This window comes from Physeter macrocephalus, chromosome 11 (genome assembly GCF_002837175.3).
Source record: "Physeter macrocephalus isolate SW-GA chromosome 11, ASM283717v5, whole genome shotgun sequence".
NCBI lineage: Eukaryota > Metazoa > Chordata > Mammalia > Artiodactyla > Physeteridae > Physeter > Physeter macrocephalus.
The window spans coordinates 139,178,801-139,203,362 of NC_041224.1; the positions used below are offsets into that span (position 1 = coordinate 139,178,801).

General features: G+C 40.3%; 1 protein-coding gene and 1 long non-coding RNA gene across 4 annotated transcripts in view; one reads left to right on the plus strand and one right to left on the minus strand.

Annotated features, from left to right (window-relative positions):
• Window positions 1-13,439, minus strand: part of CCDC198 (coiled-coil domain containing 198) — a 30,685-nt gene extending 17,246 nt beyond the window's left edge. For both annotated transcript variants that reach the window (XM_007121312.3, XM_007121311.3), the window contains exons 1-2: window positions 12,990-13,439; window positions 10,549-10,631 (exon numbers count right to left, since the gene is read on the minus strand). In XM_007121312.3, coding sequence (XP_007121374.1) covers window positions 10,549-10,631; window positions 12,990-13,212 — 306 coding nt within the window. In that variant the 5' untranslated portion in view covers window positions 13,213-13,439. The remainder of the gene's footprint in view (window positions 1-10,548; window positions 10,632-12,989) is intronic.
• Window positions 1-24,562, plus strand: part of LOC112063470 (uncharacterized) — a 252,602-nt gene that overhangs the window by 42,745 nt on the left and 185,295 nt on the right. The gene's annotated exons all lie outside the window — the stretch shown is intronic.

Here is a 24,562-nt window from a genome sequence, read left to right on the forward strand (position 1 = left end):
AAAAATTTTTAAAATTTGTATGGAAACACAAAAGACCCCGAATAGCCAAAGCAATCTTGAGAAAGAAAAACAGCTGGAGGAATCAGGCTCCCTGACTTCAGACTATACTACAAAGCTACAATAATCAAGACAGTATGGTACTGGCACAAAAGCAGAAATATAGATCACTGGAACAGGATAGAAAGCCCAGAGATAAACCACTCACATATGGTCACCTTATCTTTGATAAAGGAGGCAAGAATATACAATGGGGAAAAGACAGCCTCCTCAATAAGTGGTGCTGGGAAAACTGGACAGCTACATGTAAAAGAATGAAATTAGAATATTCCCTAACACCATACACAAAAATAAACTCAAAATGGATTTAAGACCTAAATGTAAGGCCAGACACTATCAAACTCTCAGAGGAAAACATAGAGAGAACACTCTGTGACATAAATCACAGCAAGATCCTTTTTGACCCATGTCCTAGAGAAATGGAAATAAAAATAAAAAGAAACAAACGGGACCTAATGAAACTTAAAAGCTTTTGCACAGCAAAGGAAACCATAAACAAGATGACAAGACAACCCTCAGAATGGGAGAAAATATTTGCAAACGAAGCAATGGACAAAGGATTAATCTCCAAAATATACAAGCAGCTCATGGAGCTCCATATCAAAAACACAACCCAATCCAAAAATGGGCAGAAGGCCTAAACAGACATTTTTCTAAAGAAAATATACAGATTGCCAACAAACACATGAAAGGATGCTCAACATGACTAATCATTAGGGAAGTGTAAATCAAAGCTACAATGAGGTATCACCTCACACCAGTCGGAATGGCCAGCATCAAAAAATCTACAAACAATAAATGTTGGAGAGGGTGTGGAGAAAGGGGAACCCTCTTGCTCTGTTGTTGGGAATGTAAATTGATACAGCCACTATGGAGAACAGTATGGAGGTTCCTTAAAAAACTAAAAATAGAACTACCATACGACCCAGCAATCCCACTACTGGGCATATACCCTGAGAAAACCACAATTCAAAAAGATTCATGTACCACAATGTTCTTTGCAGCTCTATTTACAATAGCCAGGACATGGAAGCAACCTAACTGTCCATCAACAGATGAATGGATAAAGAAGATGTGGCACATATATACAATGGAATATTACTCAGCCATAAAAAGAAATGAAACTGAGTTATTTGTAATGAGGTGGATAGACCTGGAGTCTGTCATACAGAGTGAAGTAAGTCAGAAGGAGAAAAACAAATACCGTATGCTAACACATATATATGGAATCTAAATCGTCAGAAGAACCTAGGGGCAAGACGGGAATAAAGATGCAGACCTACTAGAGAATGGACTTGAGGATACAGGGAGGGGGAAGGGTAAGCTGGGACAAAGTGGGAGAGTGCCATGGACATATATACACCTCGAAAGGTAAAATAGATAGCTAGTGGGAAGCAGCCGCATAGCACAGGAAGAATAGCTTGGTGCTCTGTGACCACCTAGAGGGGTGGGATAGGGAGGGAGGGAGGGAGGGAGATGCAAGTGGGAAGAGATATGGGGACATATGTATATGTATAACTGATTTACTTTGTTATAATATATATTTGATTAATACAATTTATTTTTTAGAGATTTAGGTTCACAGCAAAATTGAGCAGAAAGTACAGAATTCTCATACCCCCATCTCCATATACACACAACCTCCCTACTATCAACATCCCTCACTAGAGTGCTACATTTGTTATAATCATTGAGCCTACATTGACACATCATTATTGCTCAAAGTCCATGGTTTATATTAAGGCTTACTCTTGATGTTGTACATTCTTTGGGTTTGGACAAATGTATAATTGCATATATCCACCATTGTAGCATCATATAGACAGTTTCACTGTCCCCCAAACCCTCTGTGCTCTGCCTACTCATTTTTCTCTCCCCACAAGCCCCTGGCAACCACTAATATTTTTACTGTCTACACAGTTTTACGTTTTCCAGAATGTCATATAGTTGGAATCATATACTATGTAGTCTTTTCAGGTTGGTTTCTTTCACTTAGCAATATGCATTTGTGTTTCCTCCATGTGTTTTCATGGCTTGATAGCTCAATTCTTTTTTATTGCTGAGTAATATTCCATTGTCTGGATATGCCACAGTTTATTTATCCATTCACCTACTGAAGGATATATTGGTTGCTTCCAAGTTTTGGCATTATGAATAAAGCTGCTATAAACATTCATGGGTAGATTTTTGTGTGGATATGAGTTTTCAGTTCATTTGGGTAGATAACCAGGAAAAGTGATTGCTAGATTGTCTGGTAAGAATATGTTTAGTTTTGTAAGAAACTGCCAAACTGTCTTCTAAAGTGCCTGTACTACTTTACATTTGTACCAGCAATGTATGAGAGTTTCTGATGTTCCACATCCTTGTCAGCATTTGGTGTTGTCAGTGCTCTGGACTTTGGCCATTCTAATAGGTGTGTAGTAGTATTTCATTGTTGTTTTAATTGCAATTCCCTAATGACATATGATGTTGAATATCTTTTCATATGATTACTTGCCATCTGTATATCTTCTCTTCTTATTCTTTTGACATTGTCTATCACAGAACAGAAGTTCTTAATTTTAATGAAGTCAAGCTTATCAGTTGTTTCTTTGGAATATGTATTTTTCAAAACTCTCCAGAGGATTCTGATGATTTTCTAGGGTGGTGTCCACTGGCCTCCAGACTCCCTCCACTCAGTAAAGGAGCTATATCAAAATAGACCAGGGAGGATTTGTTTGTGGAGCATTATTGAAAAATTGAGTCTGAAGAAGCCTGCTATTTAAATATTTTCAGCTATTTAAAATAGTCTATCCATAAGTTCTAGAGCCAGCTTTTTCTTTGAAAGTATGAATATATATGATTCTATTTTCAGCCTCATTTTCAGTTCTGATAATGGTTAAGTAGTAAGTATCTTTAAGTACTCTCTCCAGGCAATGGCTTTCTTTCTGGCCTTTGATAAGAACCTAAAGAATGCCATTCTTCCACAAAGGGCACTAGATGGCAGTAGCTAACGTGGCAAATAGGATCCCCTGGTTAAATCGTTTGCACTTGCCCTGAGAAGCACTGCAGAAAAAAGTGTTGGAAAATTGGCATCTCCAAACAAACCAGTCAAATGAAATTGCCTCAGAATTCTGGGTTCATATCAATGTTTCTTTTCCCTGCCTGGGAAGCAAGATGCCTCACTTCATCATCTTCAGAGAGAATACAGTGGGAGGAATTACTGGAGAATTGGTAGAATGATGCCTGTTTTTATTTCATGATATAAAAAATGATTATTTGTCTAAAGATTTCTGGATTATTTGGCTTCTTAAACAAAACAAATGGTCAGGATAATCAGTTGGAGTGTCAGCTAGGAGATTCAGGAAAGGAGATTAAATCAAGCATAAGGCACAGAGCCTGGTGACAACTGCTAATCTGAGATGGTTGCTTCTGTTTACTAGCAGGAAGAGAAAGGTGGGTAGGAGCAATTTGAAGAACTGTAAAGTTTGTTTGGTATCATGACTTAAGAATGTGCCTTTTAAGTTTCTGGGAAGAACTTAAAGGTGTCCAAGACAGATTGGAGCAAGAAACCATAAGGCCAAGGAAGAATTTCCAGTCAAGGCATTGCAGTGAGTTCACATTTCAGTAACATTCTTTGATTCAAATAACCAGCAAGAAAAATAAAACATAAACCAAAAAAGATGTGGTCAGGCTTTAATACAAGAAAAATATCTCTCTGGATCAGAAAATGGAACAGAAAACTTGGGGGAAGCTGATTCATAAGGCATTTAGGGCTCCTGATGGCTGTGAGTTATTTCTGTAGGCTAAAGGAGACCTCAAAAATGCTCCATAATAAGCAGGGAAAGTAGAGCCAGGCTCACAGGGGTCTGCGTTTAAACTCAGGGGCTGAGTTGTTCTCACCTCTTTCCCCAGTCCAAGAGCTGCATCAAAACGTAAGCCAGAAGATTTGTTTTGCAGGCATTATCAAAAAGTTGAATAAGAAGCTAAGACTTTATACTTTATAACAATAAGCTTAAAAGCTTAGGTAAATGGATAATTTTCTGGGAAATATAAGTTAACATAATTGGATCGGGAGGAAATAAGATACCTATAAGGTATCTAAATCAACTAAGAACCATTCTTTTACTAATTAAGTAAGCAGGAAAATTTCTCTTTCCCCCAAATTCCAGGTGGTCAAAGATGGTTTCACAGGCCTGTTTTATTAGATTTTTAAGGAACAGATAAGAACTATGTTAAATCAAATGTTTTAGAGAACAGAAAAGAGGGAAAGGTAATCAACTCCTCTTATAAAACTAGTATGACCTCGAGAAAAAAAACTGGAAAGAGACAGCATAGGGAAATTATAGAACAACTCCACTTATGAAAATATCAGTAGGTACAAAAATCCTAAGCATATAAAATTCAGCAGTGTATTTATATATGTGTCTCATGACCAAGTAGGATTTATATCAGGAATGCAAGCATGGTTCACATCATAAAATCTATTAGTGTGATATATTAGGTCAACTGGTTAAAAAGAATATCCATAAGATCATTTTAATAGATTATTTACTAGATGGAGGGAAAACATCAATAAAATTTAACACTCAGTCCTGGGAAAAACTCTTAGCCTACTAGAAATAAGAGAAATGAGAGAAATGTCCATAATTTAGTAAACAGCATTGTGACATATCTTCCATTTGCTTCTCCAGATCCACTTATCACATTTCTCTACCCTGTTCTCTGCCTATAACGAGTAAGCAGTTTCTCCTGCCTTCTGGCTTCCCATTGGGTTCAACCGCTAACGAATCCTGGTAGGAAATCTGAGAGAAGAAAGAGAATGAGGTCAGGATATTTCTTCTTCTATCTCCCTCCCTGCAAGGCATGTTGGGTTGGCTGTGTCCCACTGTTCCCCTCAGAGCAGCTCCCTTCACCTCACTCTTCCCTTCCGTTTCTAGAAGTCCCTTGGCCTAGATATAGCTACTTCTTACTGCTACTAGTGGTTATTGCAATACCACCTCTGGTTCCCTTCATCCAAACCTCGGTACAATTACCTGTAAAGAAAACTTCCCTGAATTGTCCTAATTCGAATGTACCATCTGTTTCCTTTCGGGACTCTGACGAGCACTATCAAAATCCTATTGCGAATGTATTTCGCTTTAGAACCAGTCCCGTTAATGTCACAGATAAGGCAAGGATGTCCATTATTACTGCTTGTGTTCAAAATTGCAAAGGAAGTTTTAGTCAATGCAAAAGTCAAGAAAACCAGTACAAGGAACAATTGGGAAGAAAGAGAAGAAATTATTCCTGTTTATAGAAGATATTGTCTACATAGAAAGGAAGAATCTATAGACAATTAGAATTACCAAGGTATTTCAATCAAGTTGTGGAACACAAAATTTAATACACAAAAATTATTAGCTTTCTTTTTTTTTTCTTTCTTTTTTCTTTTTGGCTGTGTTGGGTCTTCTCTTTTTTTTTTCTTTCTTTTTTCTTTTTGGCTGTGTTGGGTCTTCGTTGCTGTGCGCAGCCTTTCTCCAGTTGCAGTGAGCGGGGGCTACTCTTCGTTGAGGTGTGCAGGCTTCTCATTGAGGTGGCTTCTCTTGTTGTGAAGCATAGGCTCTAGGCACACAGGCTTCAGTAGTTGTGGCAAATGGGTTCAGTAGTTATGGCTTGCAGGCTCTAGAGCACAGGCTCAGTAGTTGTGGCACATGGGCTTAGTTGGTCTGTGGCATGTGGGATCTTCGAGACCAGGGCTCGAACCCGTTTCCCCTGCATTGGCAGGCGTATTCTTAACCACTGCGCCACCAAGAAAGTCCTATCCTTTCTCTTTGATGTCATAGATATTACTACTCTGTCCTTCCTTCACAGTGTTTTTTCAACTCTACCATCTGTCTGGGCTTGCAGGCTCTAGAGCACAGGCTCAGTAGTTGTGGCGCACAGGCTTACTTGCTCCGTGGCACGTGGCATCTTCCCAGACCAGGGATCGAACCCATGTCCCCTGCATTGGCAAGTGATTCTTAACCACTGCACCATGAGGGAAGTCCCCACAAAAATTATTAGCTTTCTTATTCACCAATAATAATCATTTAGAAAATTAAATGGGAAAAATACCTCATTCATTGTAGGATGACAAAACCAAATGAGATATTTTGATGGCCAGTTGTATGTATCAACTTGGCTAGGCTACAGTGTCCAGTTATTCAAACACTAACCTAGGTGTTGCTGTGAAATTCTTTTGTACATGTGATTAAAGCCAATAATCAGTTGACTTTAAGTAAGGAAGATTACTTTAGATAATCTGGGTGGGCATGATTCAATTAATTGAAAGGCCTTAAGAGCAAAGCTGAGGTTTTCCAGAAGAAGAGGAAATTCTTCTTGTGGACAGCAGCTTCACCTCATGCCCTACAGTTCCAGTCTGCCCTTCCTGACGGCCTGTCCTATGATTTCAAACTTGCTTTGCCAGTCCACCTCCACCATCATGTAACCAATTCCTTGCAACGTCTCTTAATATATGTCTCCTTCTATAAGTTCTGTTTCTCTGGTTGAACCCTGACTGATACAGGTATTGAGAAACAAACCTAAAAATATACCACACAAGGCCCCTGTGGAGAAATTATGAAACATTATTGAAAGATCTAAAAGAAAATGTGGCTAAATGGAGATTTACGTCATGTTCATGGTTTAAAAGACTCAGTGTTGTAAACTTGGTTAATTTTCCCCAAATTAATCTATGAATGCATTCCAATCAGAATACTGACAAGGTTTTTTTGTGGAACTTGACAAGAAGATCCAAACTTTACATGGAAGAGCAAAGGACTGTAAATAGCAAAGACAATTCTGAAGAAGAATAAGGTGAAGGGACTCGCCAAACTAGATATTAAGACTTAGCTTAAAGGTACTTAATTAGGACAGGATGGAATTCCTGTGGATACACAAGTAGGCCAGTGCAACAGAAGAGAGAGCTCAGAAACAGACTCATTAAGATCTGGATATTGGATACATGACAGAAGTAACATTTCAAATCAGTGGTCACAATGGATGATTCCATAAAGAGTTCTGGGGCAATAGAATAATCAAATGGAAAAAACGTAAAATTAAATTCTAATTTCACACCTACATACAAATGAATTTAAGATGGATTAGGACCTAAATGTGAAAAGTTAAAGATTACAAATTTTAGAAATAAATAAGGATATCTTTATGAACTTAGGGAATTAAAAAATTTCCTTGACAAAATATGAGATACAAAACATAAAGATTAAGATTGAGAAATCTGACAACATTAAACTCTTTGTGTACACACACACACATACAACAAAATGAAAAGGCAAACCATAGATTGAGGATACTTGCAACACATATAACTAACAAAGGACTACATCTAAAATACATAAAGCACTGTCACAGATCATAAGAAAGAGATCATAGAAAATGGGCAAAGGATTAGAATAGGTAAGGAAAGAGAATAAGTTTGTGACAAATTGTCTAATACCTCAGAGTATAATGAAATCATTCAGGTCGGAATCACTCTCCTCATCCCTCAGCAGCCGTCTTTACGCTTATCTTTCTCTTCTCTCCCTTCATTCTTTCAACACTGATTAACACATACTTAGTGATCACCCTTTATGTGCCAGCTACTGTTTAGACACTTGGATATTAGTGAAGATGACAGACAAAAATCCCTGCCCCTGTGAAGATTATATTCTAGCACTGAGGTGGATGGAGCGTGGGAGGTGCAGGTAGTAAAAAAAAACACACAATGAACTTAACACATAAGCAAATTTCTTGGTGTGTTAGATGGAAATAAGCACTCCAGAGAAAAGACATTGAAGGGTCAAGGCAATCAGGAGTGCCAGAGTAAGGGCTACAGTTGTCAACAGGCTGTCATATAAGCCTTATAGGGAAAGTGAGCTTTAAGAAAATCTTTGGAGATGAGGGAGTCATCCAAGGAGATCACCTGAGGAAACTCTATACGTGGGGTGCAGTGGGAGTGGGGGACCATCTCCACCTTAGGCTGGACCTGAGATGGTTGGATGAGAAGGTGAATCACCCAAAAGGGATGGTGATGATCAACTCTTCAACATGGGGCAAGTACATTTGATTCAGAGTTCCCTGGCAGAGCTTCTCAGATCTTAGCCGCTCTGAGTTGGAGAACCTTAGTTCATGACTTGCTGTTTACTTGAGGAGTAGAGATGTTCAGGAAGTGGAGTATGCCAAATATGAAACTCAAATTATTTAGGATGCAATTAGATTTGGTTTAATAATTAAAAATACTTTTAGAATTTTCTTTGGCAGAGGTTAGGCTATTAATTAGCATGTCATGGGAACCCAGAATTTATTATTCTCTCAAAAACCCCTTTGTGGTAGAAAATGTGCTGAGCCTCATTTGTGAGATAATTATAGTTTATATTTTTGGGAGTGTCTGCCAAGTTCCCAGTGATTTCCCTCTTCTCTGGGAGCTGCCTCTAGAATCTATGGGGAGTGGCATTTGGTGGGCAGTGGCGGGGGTGCTCCCCTGCCCACATTTCTACTGCATGAGCATATTCTCTGGTCATAGCTCATTGGAACAGAGCTAGAATCATGAGCAAAACTGAGCCAATAGCATCTTTTCTCCCAGGAATTTTGAATTAGACCCAAGAGGGCCAGACTAGTCTGTTTGGCTGGAATTATAAGATGCAAATTCAAGGTGGCCATATTTCACCAAGTGGTCTTGAGGACCAGAGAAAGTCGACCTGCAAGGAGAGATTAAAGCAAATGCACAGAGAGAGTTCTTCTGCCTTTCAGGTTCCAAGACATAGCTCTTCCCTGAAGTCTAGATGCCTCCCAGCTTTTAAGTTCCTTAAAACACTCCTATATCCTTATAATTTATCACATCGGTTGCTTTGGCTAGTCCATTTGACTTCTAATACAGTGATGCTACAGGTCTGAAATAGCAGGGAGCTCACTTTGATTATTTTTCCCACCAGGGATAATGGGTCTCATTCATTCATCTGTTCATTCATTCCTTTATTCATAAACTTTTGCGGGATACATATTAAGTGTTAGTGACTAAATATGTAACGCTGAATGAGATGTTGTTTTTATGCTCAAATAATTCATCTTGATTCTTCATTTTTAAGGTGGTTGGCTGGGATGTGGGGAATGCAGTCTTTGACTCTGAAATACCAAATTTCTCTTTTTGAGTTTGATTGACTTGAGAGAATCAAAGCCTGACTTTAGCTTATTTAGGGTTGATATAAAAAAGTACTTTGTGAACTATAGGCTGGTACACGAATATTTTTCACTGGTTATAGTAATATCTTCTATTTGAGTTATTCAGCTTGGAGTCTTCACAGGAATATATATTAAATGAGCCCCTTTGAAAGGATATCTTTGATTTAGGAATAAAAGGTAAGTTTTTAAAATTGCCACTTTAGCTAGAGATATGCTCAAAAATTTAAAAATTAGATATCAGTTTGATAGAATTACACTTTATTTTCCAGTAACTAAGCAATATTTTGAGGTTTCTAATATTTTGGGAAAAGATACTTTTTCTGGGCGACCAAAAGATATAATCACTTCAAATAATGATTGTGGGCTTCTGGAGAAGACAGGTAAATAAAAACCAACGTTAAAAGAAATAATCCCCAACAAATGAGCTCAAATACCCCTGGAATTAGTCCAGACACCTGGGTGAGTTGTGTAGCAGGTGGGGTTTAGTTCCAATTCCCTTTTTCAAATGTCAGTGATAGATCCTGCTCACAGGAGAGCCCCAAACCTTCCTTTTAGCTGATGCTCAGTTTTAAGGACCCACTCAGATCTCTTTCCCCTTCTAGGATGAGAGTTCTTAAAATTTATAGTTCTCTACAGGGAATTCATGAAGTATTTATTAAGGTGAATGTATTTAAAGCTCTTGCTTTGCTGCCTTGAAATCCAATGTCCTCAATTTAGACAACTAGTTAACATTTAGAACAATGAAAAGTTAGGGATAGAAGGGTTGTTGAGATCATCTATGCCGATGGTTAAGAGCACAGGCTTTGGAGGCCTGGTTGATATGTGGCCCCTGTTGTCCTTGGGCAAGTTACTTAATCTCTGAAGCACATGTATAAAACAAAGATAATACTTGCTTTCGCATAGAGGGGTATGAGGATTAAATGAATGATGTAGATCATTGTTGCTTAGAGTGTATCAGACTTGTAATAGGTGGTAATTGAATAGTAGTAGTGGTTGTTACTGTTGTTATTTATTACAGTGATTTCCCTACAGTCATCCAACTAATAAGTGCAAGATTCAGGTCCTCTGTGCCCCATTATGTTTATGTCTTTAGTACTATACTTCTTTCTTTTGGTGGTGGTCTTAAAAGTGAATCATTACAAAAGGAAATCCTAAAGAAGTATGGCTTTTGCGTTGACAACATTTTCTTTAACAACACTGTCATTCTCATTAGCTTAGTCATTGTCAATATCCCTCTTCTACGATTATAGTTAAAAAGGGATGTTACCATTAAATCCAAGAAATTCCTTATGAAGCCTTTTAAATGCATCTTACTTGAAGTCTTCGGGGTGGATGCCTTTTAATAATACTTGTTTCTCCCTGTTCCAGTGGGATGTCAAAATACATGGCCCTCGGTCCTTGAAGGGTTGGAGAGAAACAAAAACAAACCATTAAATACAATTTACTATTAAATTAGACTGGTCATTAGTTATTAGACTTTGTTAACACAATTTTGTATCTTCAGTTCTGTATGTCTAACCGATAGGTTGAATATGGAAATGAAACACATAAAGCAGGGGCCCTACATAACTGCAAATGATAAAATATTAGCCTAGACACAGGACTTAATTTCTGCTTTCATCATTTCCTCCCCAGATTAATATTTAGAAGAAGAGCTGCACAATTAACAACATATTGAGTGCAAGTGTTATTCAGACATAGAGTTTAGCTTGGAAAATAGAAACTTATTGATTAGTTTTAATTTCATGAAATCTCCCTCAAATAAATAGGAAATCCGAAAACATATAGCTTTAAGAAATGAAAATAAGTTCTCTTTTCGGATAAAATAAATAAATAGATGAATAGGTATTAGACAGAGAGATGATGAAGAAATGGAGCTTGAGTGTGTAATAGGAGTATGCAACGTTTAGCATTGAATGTTCCCAATTAAATAGTCCCCCCAACTAGGGAAATGAATTCCCGCAAGTTGCTACTATAATACAACATATCAGTATTCTTTCCTGATAAAATAACCCAGGGCTACAGAGTTAAGCCTCATTAGGAAACAGAGAAGCTCAAGAGATCCATATGGATTTCATTTTTCAGTTTGATTATCCTGGACCCTTGGGACTACTACCATGACCAATGCTACACGAATGACGTTCTTGTCCTTTCCTCTTAACAATCTGGAAGCATTCTTATTTCTAGATTGTTGTGTAGACTATCCTATAGTGCCACTTTGCATTTTAAATGGAAAAATCCATGGGTAATTATGTGTTTCTATCCTTAAGATATTTGAATGATCACCTTAAGATCTTCTCTATGTCCTTATTTTCTTTTGAGAGATTCCAGTATATTGAGCAAGACCAAAAACATGTTGGATTTTAAAATGTAAATATTTTCAGCAAAATTTTTTTCAGCAATGTGACTACTTATTTTTATGCCATGATTTGAGTAATATCACCCCGTTATTTAATTTGATACTGCTGAAATGGCATAGGCTGTGTTACTTTTACCCCTGATTTATAGGTGAAGAAAATTGATGAAGTAACTTGCCCAAAGTCATACTATTTGGTATTTGGTGGAGCTGGGGTTAGAATATGGGCCCCTTGAAAATAGTGTTCAGAATGCTTACCATCTGTTGTTATTTATTTTTAATGAGATTTTGCAATTTCAAAAATAAGATCATTTCCCAGTTGGGACTCTTAACATGTTAGAATCAGCTTTTACCTGTCAGTTACCAAAACCTTAAAACTCTAGATGGAAGGTTTGGGTAAAAAAGGAATTATTCAATGAAACTAAGAGGAATATTCCTACTCGCATGCTTAGGAAGTTGAAAACATTAAAAAAAAAAAAAAAGGCCATATAGAACCAGTTAAAGCTTGTCAGTTCTGTAGAAAGTAGCCATGAAAATCATTCTAGGTAAGATCTACTAGGTGCTGAAAGGGAATATATGGCTTTATGGCCAATAATGGGAACTTATTTGTGTTAATAATCCAGAATGTGAAGAAAAGAAAAAACAACATGCATATATATGTGTGTGTATATATATATAATATATACATATATATATGCATGTATCTCTTCCCAAGTTAGAACGTCAGTTTAAGTATCATCTGTTTAAGTATCATCATGGTTGTCATAAAACATTCTATGTCTTGTAAAATATCCCAGGAGAATTTATAGCCACTTCTGGCTCAGAGCTTCCAATCATAATAGGAAAAATTCTCTTAGTTTTGCGTATGACCATGAAGAATAAGGGGCTGGGGAGAGGGTGCGCCATCCACTCATCTGTACTGCAATAAATCAATTCAGTTTGGGGTGGTTTCCAAATTCACATCACAATGGATTCACTCCTAAAGTACTGTTTTCAAAACAAAAGCCTGATGCAAGAAACAGTACTGAAGAGAATGATTTAAATTTAGAATCTAACTGAAACATATGATTGTCCTAATTATCACATCTTTATCTATAGAATTTTAATTGCCTGGCAAAGCTGGGTATAAACATCCAAAGCACTATAAACCAAGCTGATACAAAATGATTTTTTTCTTCTCATGTGGAATGGTAAAAAGCCCTTAGTACACAGTTTACACACCTATTCTAATGTGCCCAGAATACTTACAACTGACAAACCTTGTCTCCCTTTGAAGGATGTTCTCTTATAGTTCAGTAATTTAGAAACTTTCAGAGATTATAGAGATAGACAGTCAGGTAAATCTATCAATAACTCCTCGGCCCAAATCCACAAATCTCATGCTGGGTTTTACATTTACCTGCAGAATATCTTCCATACCAGGTCTCTCTTAGAGGTGGCAACTGCCCTTCCAAAGTTTTATTCCGTTCCTGCAGTCTTGCAAATGAATATGAACTCTTTTCTTCTGGATTCTCAGTGAATACAAAATCCACAGGGCGGGCTGAGGGAGTCTCTTCCTCTTTGTTTTGCAAAGGTGCTACCTTGGTCACCCTTGGGTGAGCCTTAGAGTGACTCAGGCCCATTTCACATTAAAGACGCTCAGTGTAAAACCATGAGGTAAGTGGTTTGGGGCCTTTAATATAGCTTGTTTTAATCAAGGGATTTCCAAAGTTAACCCAGCTCTAAAGCAGTCGTTTCCTTCATAACATCTGTGTAGCTTTATTTCACTACACACTAACACTTTGGCCACTTCCTGGGAGGCTGGTTTCCATGGAGACTGCCCTTCATCTCCTACTTTGCCATTTCAGACCCAAAGAATCCAGTTAAACATTGACTTGGTTATGTTACTTTCTGAAAGACTCAGTGGTAGGAAGAGAAACCACTATTGATCATTAAACAAATCTCTAACACCAGGAAGGCCATTAACAGAGATGGAGAGCAGGGGTTCAGAGGTCTTAAATCTGACCCTTTCATTGGTCTTAAATTGGACCCTTTCATTGTGCGTACCTTTAAACATCATCTGTAAGAATTACCAACTGAGAAGAGCTAAGTCACCTTTGGGAACGACAGGAACTAATCATCTAGGACTTTGTTAATCTTTAATCTTAATTGAAGAATTTATCTTCCAAATAGGAAACAGCAGAGTAGCTAAAATAATTTTTCTGTCAATAATTTGAATTACCTTTGAAGGGGATGAATACATTACAGGAGGGCAGGGAGACAATAGCACTTTTTTCCTGGGGATGAGGGGACAAACTTCTTGAATAAATAGTTCAAGTAAAACTCAAAGATAGCCTATTTACTATGTTTAAAAAAATTGAGGGGCTTCCCTGGTGGCGCAGTGGTTGCGCGTCCGCCTGCCGATGTAGGGGAACCGGGTTCGCGCCCCGGTCTGGGAGGATCCCACATGCCGCGGAGCAGCTGGGCCCGTGAGCCATGGCCGCTGGGCCTGCGCGTCCGGAGCCTGTGCTCCGCAACGGGAGAGGCCACAACACAGGGAGGCCTGCATACCACAAAAAAAAAAAAAAAAAAAAAATTGAAAAAAAAAAAAAAGACTGAAAAGCAATGTGCTGAAATGTTGAGCAGTGATTTTTGAATGTTGGGATTATGGGTGATTTTTATTTTATTCTTCATATTGATACTTAGAAACAGAACTCACTTTCAAGTTCTAATTGTTCATGACCACAGATTGCTTATGTTTTCATCATATCCATACAGGGATAGAGAGAAGTTCAAAGAAATTTATTTTTCACTTTTGTAAAATTCATTTTCTAAGATGCTATTATGGGTTTGGAAATTCTTGTAAGCCAATAGAGGTCTTCTAAAAGAAGCCTGAGTTTAATTTTCTCCTACATATTCCCTTTGCATTTTACACACAATTTTCTCTGTGGCAGAAAGACTTGTAAGAAATAATCATATATTAATAGTATCTGCAAAAAAAACTACCTCTGGTAACTAGAGACTAGTTTAATTATAAAGATTAAAATACTTGAACAATATCTAGTCAGGTTTATTTTTGGATACAATTAGTTTAAGTATTTCTAAGGGCAGGCGAAAGTATTGCAAACTGACAAATGAACTAGAAATTATACTGGAAACTGTGGACTTCATGAATCTGGACCAGTGAGAAAGATTCAGTTCTCATTTTTTGCCTTATTATTATTTAATTTCAAGAGACGTATCTGTAGAGTATATGAGCCTCTGTAGAGGAAGTTGGTTTGTTGTTGAGGAAACGATGAAAGAAATGAAGATTTATACCACATTTGTTTCCATTTATCACTAGCCACTTCCAAGCTTTGAAACTTGTGCAGATTACTTGACCATTCCATGCCTGAATTTTCTCATCTGTAAAATGGGGTTAATAAAAATACTTAATGAGGAATGAATCAATTAATTTCACTTATAGCTCTTAGAATAGTACCTGACATACAGCAAGCTTGAAGTAAACATTAGCCAATACACTTGTCCTCCTGAGGAAGTACTGCTATATGTAATAGGATATCACCCATTGGTCAGAGTCCATTAAAATAGACATATTCCTGTCTAAAAGAGTTTATACCTAAGTATGGAAAAGACCAGTGAGGGAAGGGTAAATTAATTGGGCCTATTTAGCTGGGAAAACAAACAATGCTTAAGATCTATTATTTAAAAAGTCATCATGTACTAAAAGGGGTTTTTAAGAGTGATAGAGAAAAATAATTTCAATTTCATTAAAAGAGAAAAAGAAGTTAATCTCACCTATGGAGTTATATATAAGATACAATTTCTTAACACAAGAGTTGGAAAACATTAAAGAGCTCTCATCCACAAAACCTTGCCCACACCTCAGACTATCAGCGATACTTTATAATGATTCTTCCCCAGTTCAAGACTGGTTATGAATATGCAAGATAGTGTGTAAAGATGATTAAATATGTTATTTGTAATACTCAGAATTCTTGAATATGAAATGAGAATATAAGTATATATATCTATTAAGATGAGGCAGAGAAGGGATTAAACTTTTCTAAAGCTGAAGATGATGCCCAGAGAGAACTTTATTAAGACAGAGGACACAGAGAACAGAGAAGGTGGTGAGGTGCCGGAGGAGATGGAGAGGAGCAGGGACCCATAGCCAGGGGTACCATTTCCACATGTGAGGTATGGAAGCCCCAACTTTGGGTGGCTCCATAGGCAACCTGACCACACAGTTCCCATGAACTTACTAACCCTGCCCCTCACCTCCTCTTCAGCCTTTAGATCCAAAGGCAGGAAGGAGAGGCAAATGCTATAATACAAAGCTGCTTTCTGCAGCCAGAAATCTCTGCTTTTGTTCTTGGTTCAGTCTTAACTTGAGCAAAACTGTTAAGGAATCTTGTTTAGTGAATTTAAATTCTATAGAAACTCAATGCACATTCATAGGAGATAGGTGGATTTTCCTGTTCTCTAATAAGAGAAAATTTTGCATGTGAATGCAGAGGGCGGAGTTGGGCAACAGAGAGCAGGTTAGGTGCCCTCTAAGTTTCCTTACAACCTTTTCCAGCCCGATTCACACGACAGTATCTCCTCAGAGGCAGCAAGACTAGAGCATTGTTTTCTTGTGTGGAGACATTACCTACCGTGTTCATACGATTGTGATTTGATAGCTCTTGCCATAGTTTTGATGGACTTCCCAGGGTCATCCACACTCTCTTGTCCCCCCACCTCTCAGAGATTAAGAGGCTGCCATGAAGAAAGGTAGATTTCCCGCCGGTAGCTCACCAGGTACTATGTGAATCAAGCAGCAAGTGGTGACTGCAGTAGCAATAGGCTCTAAGCAGCTACAAATAGAAAACCATACAAATGCTCAGTGGCTGTTTATAGTAATCTGTAGTAAATTTGAAAATTTATACAACCTAATGTTGGACAAATGAATTTCTTTTTTTAATGGGCTATGGGCATATCCATTTGGATGTTTTATATTAAGCAGATGGTGAATGCGAAGGTGATATTCCCTGGAATAGGACGGTGGTGATATGGAGTCAGGTTGGTTAAATTGCCTTTTGATCCTTCAGCGTAGTATTTTCTTGGAAAGGTTTCTGACAGGATTAAAAACAATGTGTATATAAATATTCCTTAGGGTTGGATTTAATTTCACACATGGGTTAATTACTATGCATTGGCCATTCAGTAAGTGGGATTTAAATCCTAAATGTTTACAGGATTCCTAAATTACGCATTTAATAAAGTTATAGTCTTTTCTGCAATTGATCTGTAATGAATAAGCAATCACAAGAGGCTTTTCAGCCATGTGAATTATGTGTTTGGATGCCAGCTAAGCAGAGCTGATGTATGATCCAAACCTTAGTTTTCCTCCCAGTGATTATTTCCCTCTGTATTTATCCATACATTTGGTGTGAGGGTGACAATCCAACCAGACCTATTTGGTTTGGAAATGCTAAAGCAAAGCAAATGGAAAAAATGTGAATTGAGGCTTCTTGTATAAACTGTTAAATGAGATCAGTTGAATCAAATTTATATCTCTACACTTTAAATGCAATCTGCAAGTGCAACACTGAATTAAATGCTAAAACCAAACCATCACATACCTGCTGCTCTGAAGACAGCCAGTGTATGAGTTTCTTAAAATGCATTGCTAGTGGATTTAAACTTAGGTCAAAGAATTTTTGTATATTTTATCTCTCACTGGGAGAATATCAGCTTTTGGTTATAATAATCCTTTTTAAGACATCTTTAGAAAATCTTTTTTCTCTTCTTCCTTCTTTGAAATAAGATTACATTTTAACTGTTAATCCATAGATGTTTGTCTCAAGAATTTACATTGAAATTTCACCTTTAATACATGGTCTCTATCTGGTCTAAACCAGATAGAGTCACTCAGGATATAGGCCTAAATCGATTAACATGCATTTTTTTCTCCCCTTAAGGCAAAAAGCCTACTCTTGCAGATGTCTACTAAAAACAAATTATAGAGTTCCTCTTTTTTTGAGAATTTAAATTGTGGACCCAGAGGTGAAGACGTGGGATTCTTTCTATCTTTCAAGGTGCATAAGAACAGGGTAGAGAGGAGCATGGTGAAACAGATGTCCCAAAGTTCAGGGTGGGCCTAAGTGGTCCCAAGTGTCACTTCAGCTGGTGTCATCAAACTAAATGCTACCCGGCCAGAGTAGTGGCCCAGCTCAGAAATCTCAGTTGTCAGCCAGGTGTTTTAAGGTGCATTTACTCTGGGGTATGCCCAAATCAGGGATGTCTCCCTGTCCTGGGAAACTCTGTACCTTGATTTTTTTTTTTAAACTGCAATGAGATGAAATTTAGGGGACACCAAATAAAGAGACCTTCCCTAAAGATTTCCCTTTCCCTCATTCCCCCTTTTGTTACTTTTAATAAATGTGATACCCAGCAATCCTGAGAGGCACCCTCACTTCTCGGGACAGACTCTTTACCTGTCCAGGTGTCCCAGGAACCCCGATCTGGCTTAGGTCACTGGGCAGTGCAGTGAGGACAGAGGGCTTCCTGTTACCTGGGGCTGAGCCCCTGCCAATGCAGTCCAGTGACCACCCTGACCTCCTTTATTACTTTCCTTGGGGCAGAAATTATATGTCCATGATGCCACCCAGTCTTAACTCTATGATCTCTTTAAGGACTCTTGTAAGGCATGTTTCAGCCTTTCTTTTCTTTTCTTTCTTTCTGTTTTGAAAATACAAACAGAAAACAAATCGGCATGATTGTTAAACAAAGGGATAGAGGCAAAGGATTTCCTAATCTTTTTTTCTTTTTGCGTGTACGAGGGCCTCTCACTGTTGTGGCCTCTCCCCTGCGGAGCGCAGGCTCAGCGGCCATGGCTCACGGGCCCAGCCGCTCCGTGGCATGTGGGATCCCCCAGGACCGGGGCACGAAACCGTGACCCCTGCATCGGCAGGCGGACTCTCAACCACTGTGCCACCAGGGAAGCCCCGGATTTCCTAATCTTAAATTTACTTCCTTGCTACCAGTTTGTAGCCGAGATACAGATCATGGAGTGTCTTGCTTTACAACAATGGAATAATGGAACAATAAACTCAGTCTGTTTATTCCACATCTGCTTCTCACGAGAAGGGAAAAATTATTACCCAGAAGTGTTGGGGGGATGATCTTAGGTTCCACTGGAAAGATTTTTGCAAGGATCTTCCATCATAATATCCACTTGTACCCAGACTCTTTCTGAAGTAGTTCCAAGAGCTGTATACAAAGCCTTGACAGCACGCTGGCCAGCTGCCTGATCGTATTGCTTATGGCTTATTCTGGTCTCATCAGCATGCCTGTGGGCGCTGCTGTCGAAGCAGGACAGCGGGCTTAGGATTCTCTTTATTAGAGCAGTGCAGTTTCCCACGGATCTTTCCAGGGCTCTCTCTGTTATCCCGAGGAAGGTAGGTCCCCGGGCGCTGGATTCACAGGCAGCCAGATACTTCCTCAGACCTGCATCCTTTCTAGATGTTTCTTGCTGCAAACTGGCATGATGTCTTCTGCAGGACTTTACTCTTTTTTTGTGTGTGGTACGCAGGCCTCTCACTGCCGTGGCCTCTCCCATTGCGGAGCACAGGCTCCGGACGTGCAGGCTCAGCGGCCATGGCCCACGGGCCCAGCCGCCCCGCGGCATGTGGGATCTTCCCGGACCGGGGCACGAACCCGTGTCCCCTGCATCGGCAGGCGGACCCTCAACCACTGTGCCACCAGGGAAGCCCCCAGGACTTTACTGTTAAACTTCAGACATCTCCAAGCGGGAGGCAGCAGTTAATTTCTATGTGCCTCTTTGCAGCCATGGTGTCTACAAGTGCATAAGCTCTGTGTAACAGGATCCCCGGGTTATCTCCTGCTTCCATGCCTGTTGCCCCTGTGGAGAAGCAGAATGGGGAGGATGCTGTTGAGGAGGAGAAGATGGAGGCAGTCCACTGTGACGGGCACTACATGGGGAGTTTCTCACATGAATGAGACACAGCCCTTGTTAGTCTTACTGGATAAAACATCTAGCACTGGTAGTGAAAAGTCAAGGACTGGGGCAGAGCTTGGATCTCTAGAACCATACGAATATTTGCAGTTTAGCGAGTATTTCAACAGCTTCCTGCTGCCCTTAGGGTAAAATCCAAACTCATTTATATGGTGTCTTAGTTTGGGTTCCTTCGGACAAAGCTTCCAGCATAAGCGGTTTATTTGGGAGTGGGTCTAGAACTCACAGGTGGTGTGTGGGGAGCTAATTCAGGGAGAGAAAAAAGCTAATAAGAGGGGCTGTATAATTTAGCTTGTTCCACTGTGCTGAGTACAACTTAGCCCTGCTGTGGATTTCTGGGAAACAGTGTTGAACACATACTTCAGAGATATCCCAGCAGAGAGGCAAGGGAGCTGGGATATCTATACCTCCACTCCTGTCTGTCTCTGATGGAGAACTGCTGAGGGGAGGGCAGGGCCAGTTGTTCATTCCCTGCCACTTCCAGCTGGCCTCAGGTCAGGGCGGGTTCTAGCAGTCAAAGAAAGCCCTGGGGGGAAAAGAAAAGAAAGAAAGAAAGAAAGAAAGCCCTGGGACAGAGTGATGAGTTCTGGCAGCATGCCCTGAAATGGTAAAGGCCCAGGAACTGGGGTGGGGCACCGTCTGCTCCACACTCTCTTGTATATTCCTGCACAAGCAGCCCTCTGGCGCCTTTTCCAGCCTCAACTCAGGAACAGGTAGTATATGAGGGGGCTTTGTGTTTGGGAGGTGATACTTCCAGTCGGGTGGGTCAGGCATCGTTAAGTAAAGCAGCTGCTAAGCGGTAAGTAGGGAGGCCCAGTAGCATCAGGCGGCAGCTCATAGGCCGCAGGATCAGTTCAGTTCATCCGCGGATCTCTGCTATGATACTAATAGCTGCTGCTTTGGAGTACTCAGTATGCCCATGCACCACGCTAAAGGCTTTCGTGCATTTTCTCAGTTAATCTTCACAGCAGCCCTGTGAAGTAGAATGCATTATTCCCTTTTTGCAGGTAAGGAAATAGGGCTCAGAGAAGTTCAGTAACTTGTCTGAGGCCACATGCCTATACGTGGCAAAGACCAGATGTAATTACTTACTGCTGGTCTGACTCCACAGCCCTTTGTATTCTGTTTTTTTTTGTTGTTGTTGTTGTTTTTGTTTGTTTCCTGGTTGTTATATGTTTCCTGGTTCTAAAATGTCAAATCTTTTCATCTAAAGGAATCCCCCCACCTTTCACAGGCCACTAACTTGCTGAAAAAAATTAGTTGTCCTGTGGCATGTGCATATCCTGGATCTGATTGTTTCTTCCTGGTGTCATTTAACATGTCCCTCCAGTCCCCGGATTTTCTGTAAACCGGGAGTTAGGTCTAAAGGCTCGTTAGATGCAGGTTCCATCATTTAGTGACCCCGATTCTAGCTGGTCCGGTACACAGCGTACTGCATCCACGGGGAGGCTGGGAGCTAAGGTTAATCAGTGGGTTCAGGATGCGACAGTGGATCCCTCCATTGCAAAGATGCTTCCCCTACTTACAATCAGTGAGTCATCTGTGGGTGATACTTTCAATGCCTTTGCTCTTAACCATAATATAATAGAACTATCTCAACCCCAAAGTTTCAAATTAGATTTGGTGATGCCAAATCTGATGGCTCCAAGGTGCCAGCCTGAACTGACAGAGGAGTCTCAGACTTCAGACAGCCTTGGCCTTTGTTTGAAAAGAAATGGAGAAGAGGCAGGCTGTCCCCTCTTCACTTCTCTAGACCTGATCTTTTCAGGTTTCAGGTGGAGATAACAATGAGACCCTCGAGGGCTACAGAGGTTGAGCCCCGGGAGGTCAGGACAGGAGGGGCTGGCTTGGGGCCAAGGATACCAGCGTGCCTCTTGCCGTCATTCCAGGGCCTGCCGAGTAGTAGGGGCAGCCCCCCCTTTCCTGCACTTGCCCAGATTCATTCCAGATGATACTGGGCCCCCCTTTGTCTCTCATGCCAGCCACCACAGGTCCCAAACAAGCCAAGAAACTGCCAGCTTCCACTTCCAATTATGTTAAATGGGCCTATTAATGCAATCAGATCTGATTGAGCACCAGAATAAACCCCAAAGCACCAAGTGATTTTTTTTTTTTTTTTTTTTTTTTTTTTTTTTTTGCTGTACGTGGGCCTCTCACTGTTGTGGCCTCTCCCGTTGCGGAGCACAGGCTCCGGACGCGCAGGCTCAGCGGCCATGGTTCACAGGCCCTGCCGCTCCGCGGCATGTGGGATCCTCCCAGACCGGGGCACGAACCCGTGTCCCCTGCATCGGCAGGCGGATTCTCAACCACTGCGCCACCAGGGAAGCCCGAGCACCAAGTGATTCGATGACATTCCCACACACTTGGCTCTCATTTACACTCTGCCTGGCCTGGTGAGCTGCCCTACAGCATCCAGATGTGTCCTGGGGGCTGGAACTCTACAAGGAGAGCCCAAGGCTGAGTTGCTGCCGCTACTCCCCTGGGGCTCCTGAGGCAGTCCCTTCTGGCAGGGCCTCTCATTTTCCCGCACTATCGCTTGGCATCTGGGTCCAGGGAAAAAGTTCACGGACCCCTCCACTCTGAAAAAGTGAGATGCAATCAGTAATAATGTGGTTTGCCCTAAAGGGCGAGCACATGGGTTCAGAGCATGTGAGTGCTGGGCTACCCCACCTGGAAGGGACTCCTAACAAACTTTCTCTCACCCCCAAATCTTGCTAGGTCAGCAAAAGACACGTGGAAAGATCTTTAAGAGAGAAGAGTAGTTGTCGAGACTTTTGGTCACATTTCTGATCTTATTTTGTTCCTGGAGGGCAGGAAAAGAGTTTGCATGAAAGAAGCAAGTTTTTAAGGAAGAAAAAAAGATTTTAAGGCTAAATGAGGATGCAGTGTGAACAGTGGAAAACTGGTATAGGCAGCCGTGTGGGCAGGGGAGCAGGGAAGTTGGTGTTTAGAAGACTAAGATCCAGGAGGACTGCTTTTGCATTTGAAGGGACAGGGCCCTAGAAAACAAACCCACGAAGTCAGATCCAGAACAGAGAGTGGCCAGCTGCAAGACACAGTGGGGTTAGCACATGTAGCAATCTAGAGACGGGCTGCACTTTAGGTAGCATTGAAGAGATGGGTAATCCTTATTTTGGGAGGACTTATAGCTTTCGTTCTTGTCAAATGTTTTCTGAAACTTCTAATCTTATAGGGGGGACCAAACCCTTCCAGGTATATTCCTATTCAAAACCCTGAATTTCATCTTTATGGATATCATGATTAATGTGATTCTTATCTGCTTTTTGTTATTTATAATAATAATAACTAGCATATAATGAGCTTCAATTATGTACTAGAGACTCTACAAAACTTTAAAAAATTTTTTTGTTTTTTAATTTTTATTGGTGTATAGTTGATTCACAATGTTGTGTTAGTTTCAGGTGTACAGCAAAGTGAATCAGTTATACATATACATATATCCACTCTTTTTTAGCTTCTTTTCCCATATAGGCCATTGCAGAGTATTGAGTGCTGTACAGTAGGTCCTTATTAGTTATCTCTTTTATATATGGTAGTGTGTATATGTCAATCCTGATCTTCCAATTTATCCTTCCCCTCCTTACCCCCCACTAACCATAAGTTTATTTTCTACATCTGTAACTCTATTTGTGTTTTCTACAAAACTTCTTTTATGCATTATTCTATTTCTTACAACAACCTGACAACGATGGTCCCATCACTGTCCCTGTTTTACCTGTGAGGAAATGGAAGCCTGGAGAGACCAAGTCACTCATCCAAGAGTCCCATGGCGTGGATTCACTGGGATATGAATTCAAGCACTGTGACTAGTCTAGAACCCTAGCTCTATCTGTCTCCTATTGTGTAATAAATCACAAATCCATGAAGAGGAGCAACTCTACCCTACCCTCATCTTTGTACCATCTCTCACCTCCACCGTCTACATACTTAATCCAGAACCTTCTATATAGCAGGCCCGTGTGTTTATTGGAAGAATGGATATATTACCGGACTTTCCGTCTCTTCTGCACTAGGCTCTGGGGAAAGAATTCTGGGTTTTTAATTAGTGCTAGGTCTTCAAATTAACATAAAGAAAAAAAATCCTTAAATTCTCATTAAGCTCCTAATGAGCTTTATTATAGGCAAAAAGAAGACAGCAGTGACCATTTTGGGTCTTGCAGCTATTGATCTATAATTCTACCTATTGTCACGTGCATTGTGAAGACTCTAGTGAAGCATTTTGAGCCCCTCCATTTGAAGAAAATCTTGGATGCAGAAGCTGCTTTTTAAAAGCCAAGATGCGTGTTGGAGGGAATGTACCATAAGGACTGGGGCATGCCCCCACCCAGAAAGCTGAAGGACCACTCCCTTCCCGTGTGTGGTCCGTGCCGCATCCATCGCTGCATCCAGGTCTCAGCTGCAACCTTTACTCCCATCTCTGGCCCTTTCACCAAGTCTGCTGACGAGGACACCCGTTATGTTGAAGGGAAGCCTTCCTCACTTAGAAGGGGAAGGAAAGTTCCAGTACACTTTGCAACCTTTATTTTATTTTATTTTTTTTAACATCTTTATCGGAGTATAATTGCTTTACAATGTTGTGTTAGTTTCTGCTGTATAACAAAGTGAATCAGCTATACGTATACATATATCCCCATATCCCCTCCCTCTTGCGTCTCCCTCCCACCCTCCCTATCCCACCCTTCTAGGTGGACACAAAGCATGGAGTTGATCTCCGGCTGCTTCCCACTAGCTATCTATTTTACATTTGGTAGTGTATATATGTCAATGCCACTTTAAATGGAGATGATTTCCAGCTGCCACTGAGTTGGTGGACCAGCCTGCTGGAAGCCAGCATGGTCTGGAGCTACTCTGTCATGTGTTTGAACACTCATGATGAGGTACCATAATGGAAGATATAAAATCAATTGTGTTACAACTATCAAACTGAGTAAAAAATCTCCACACACCTG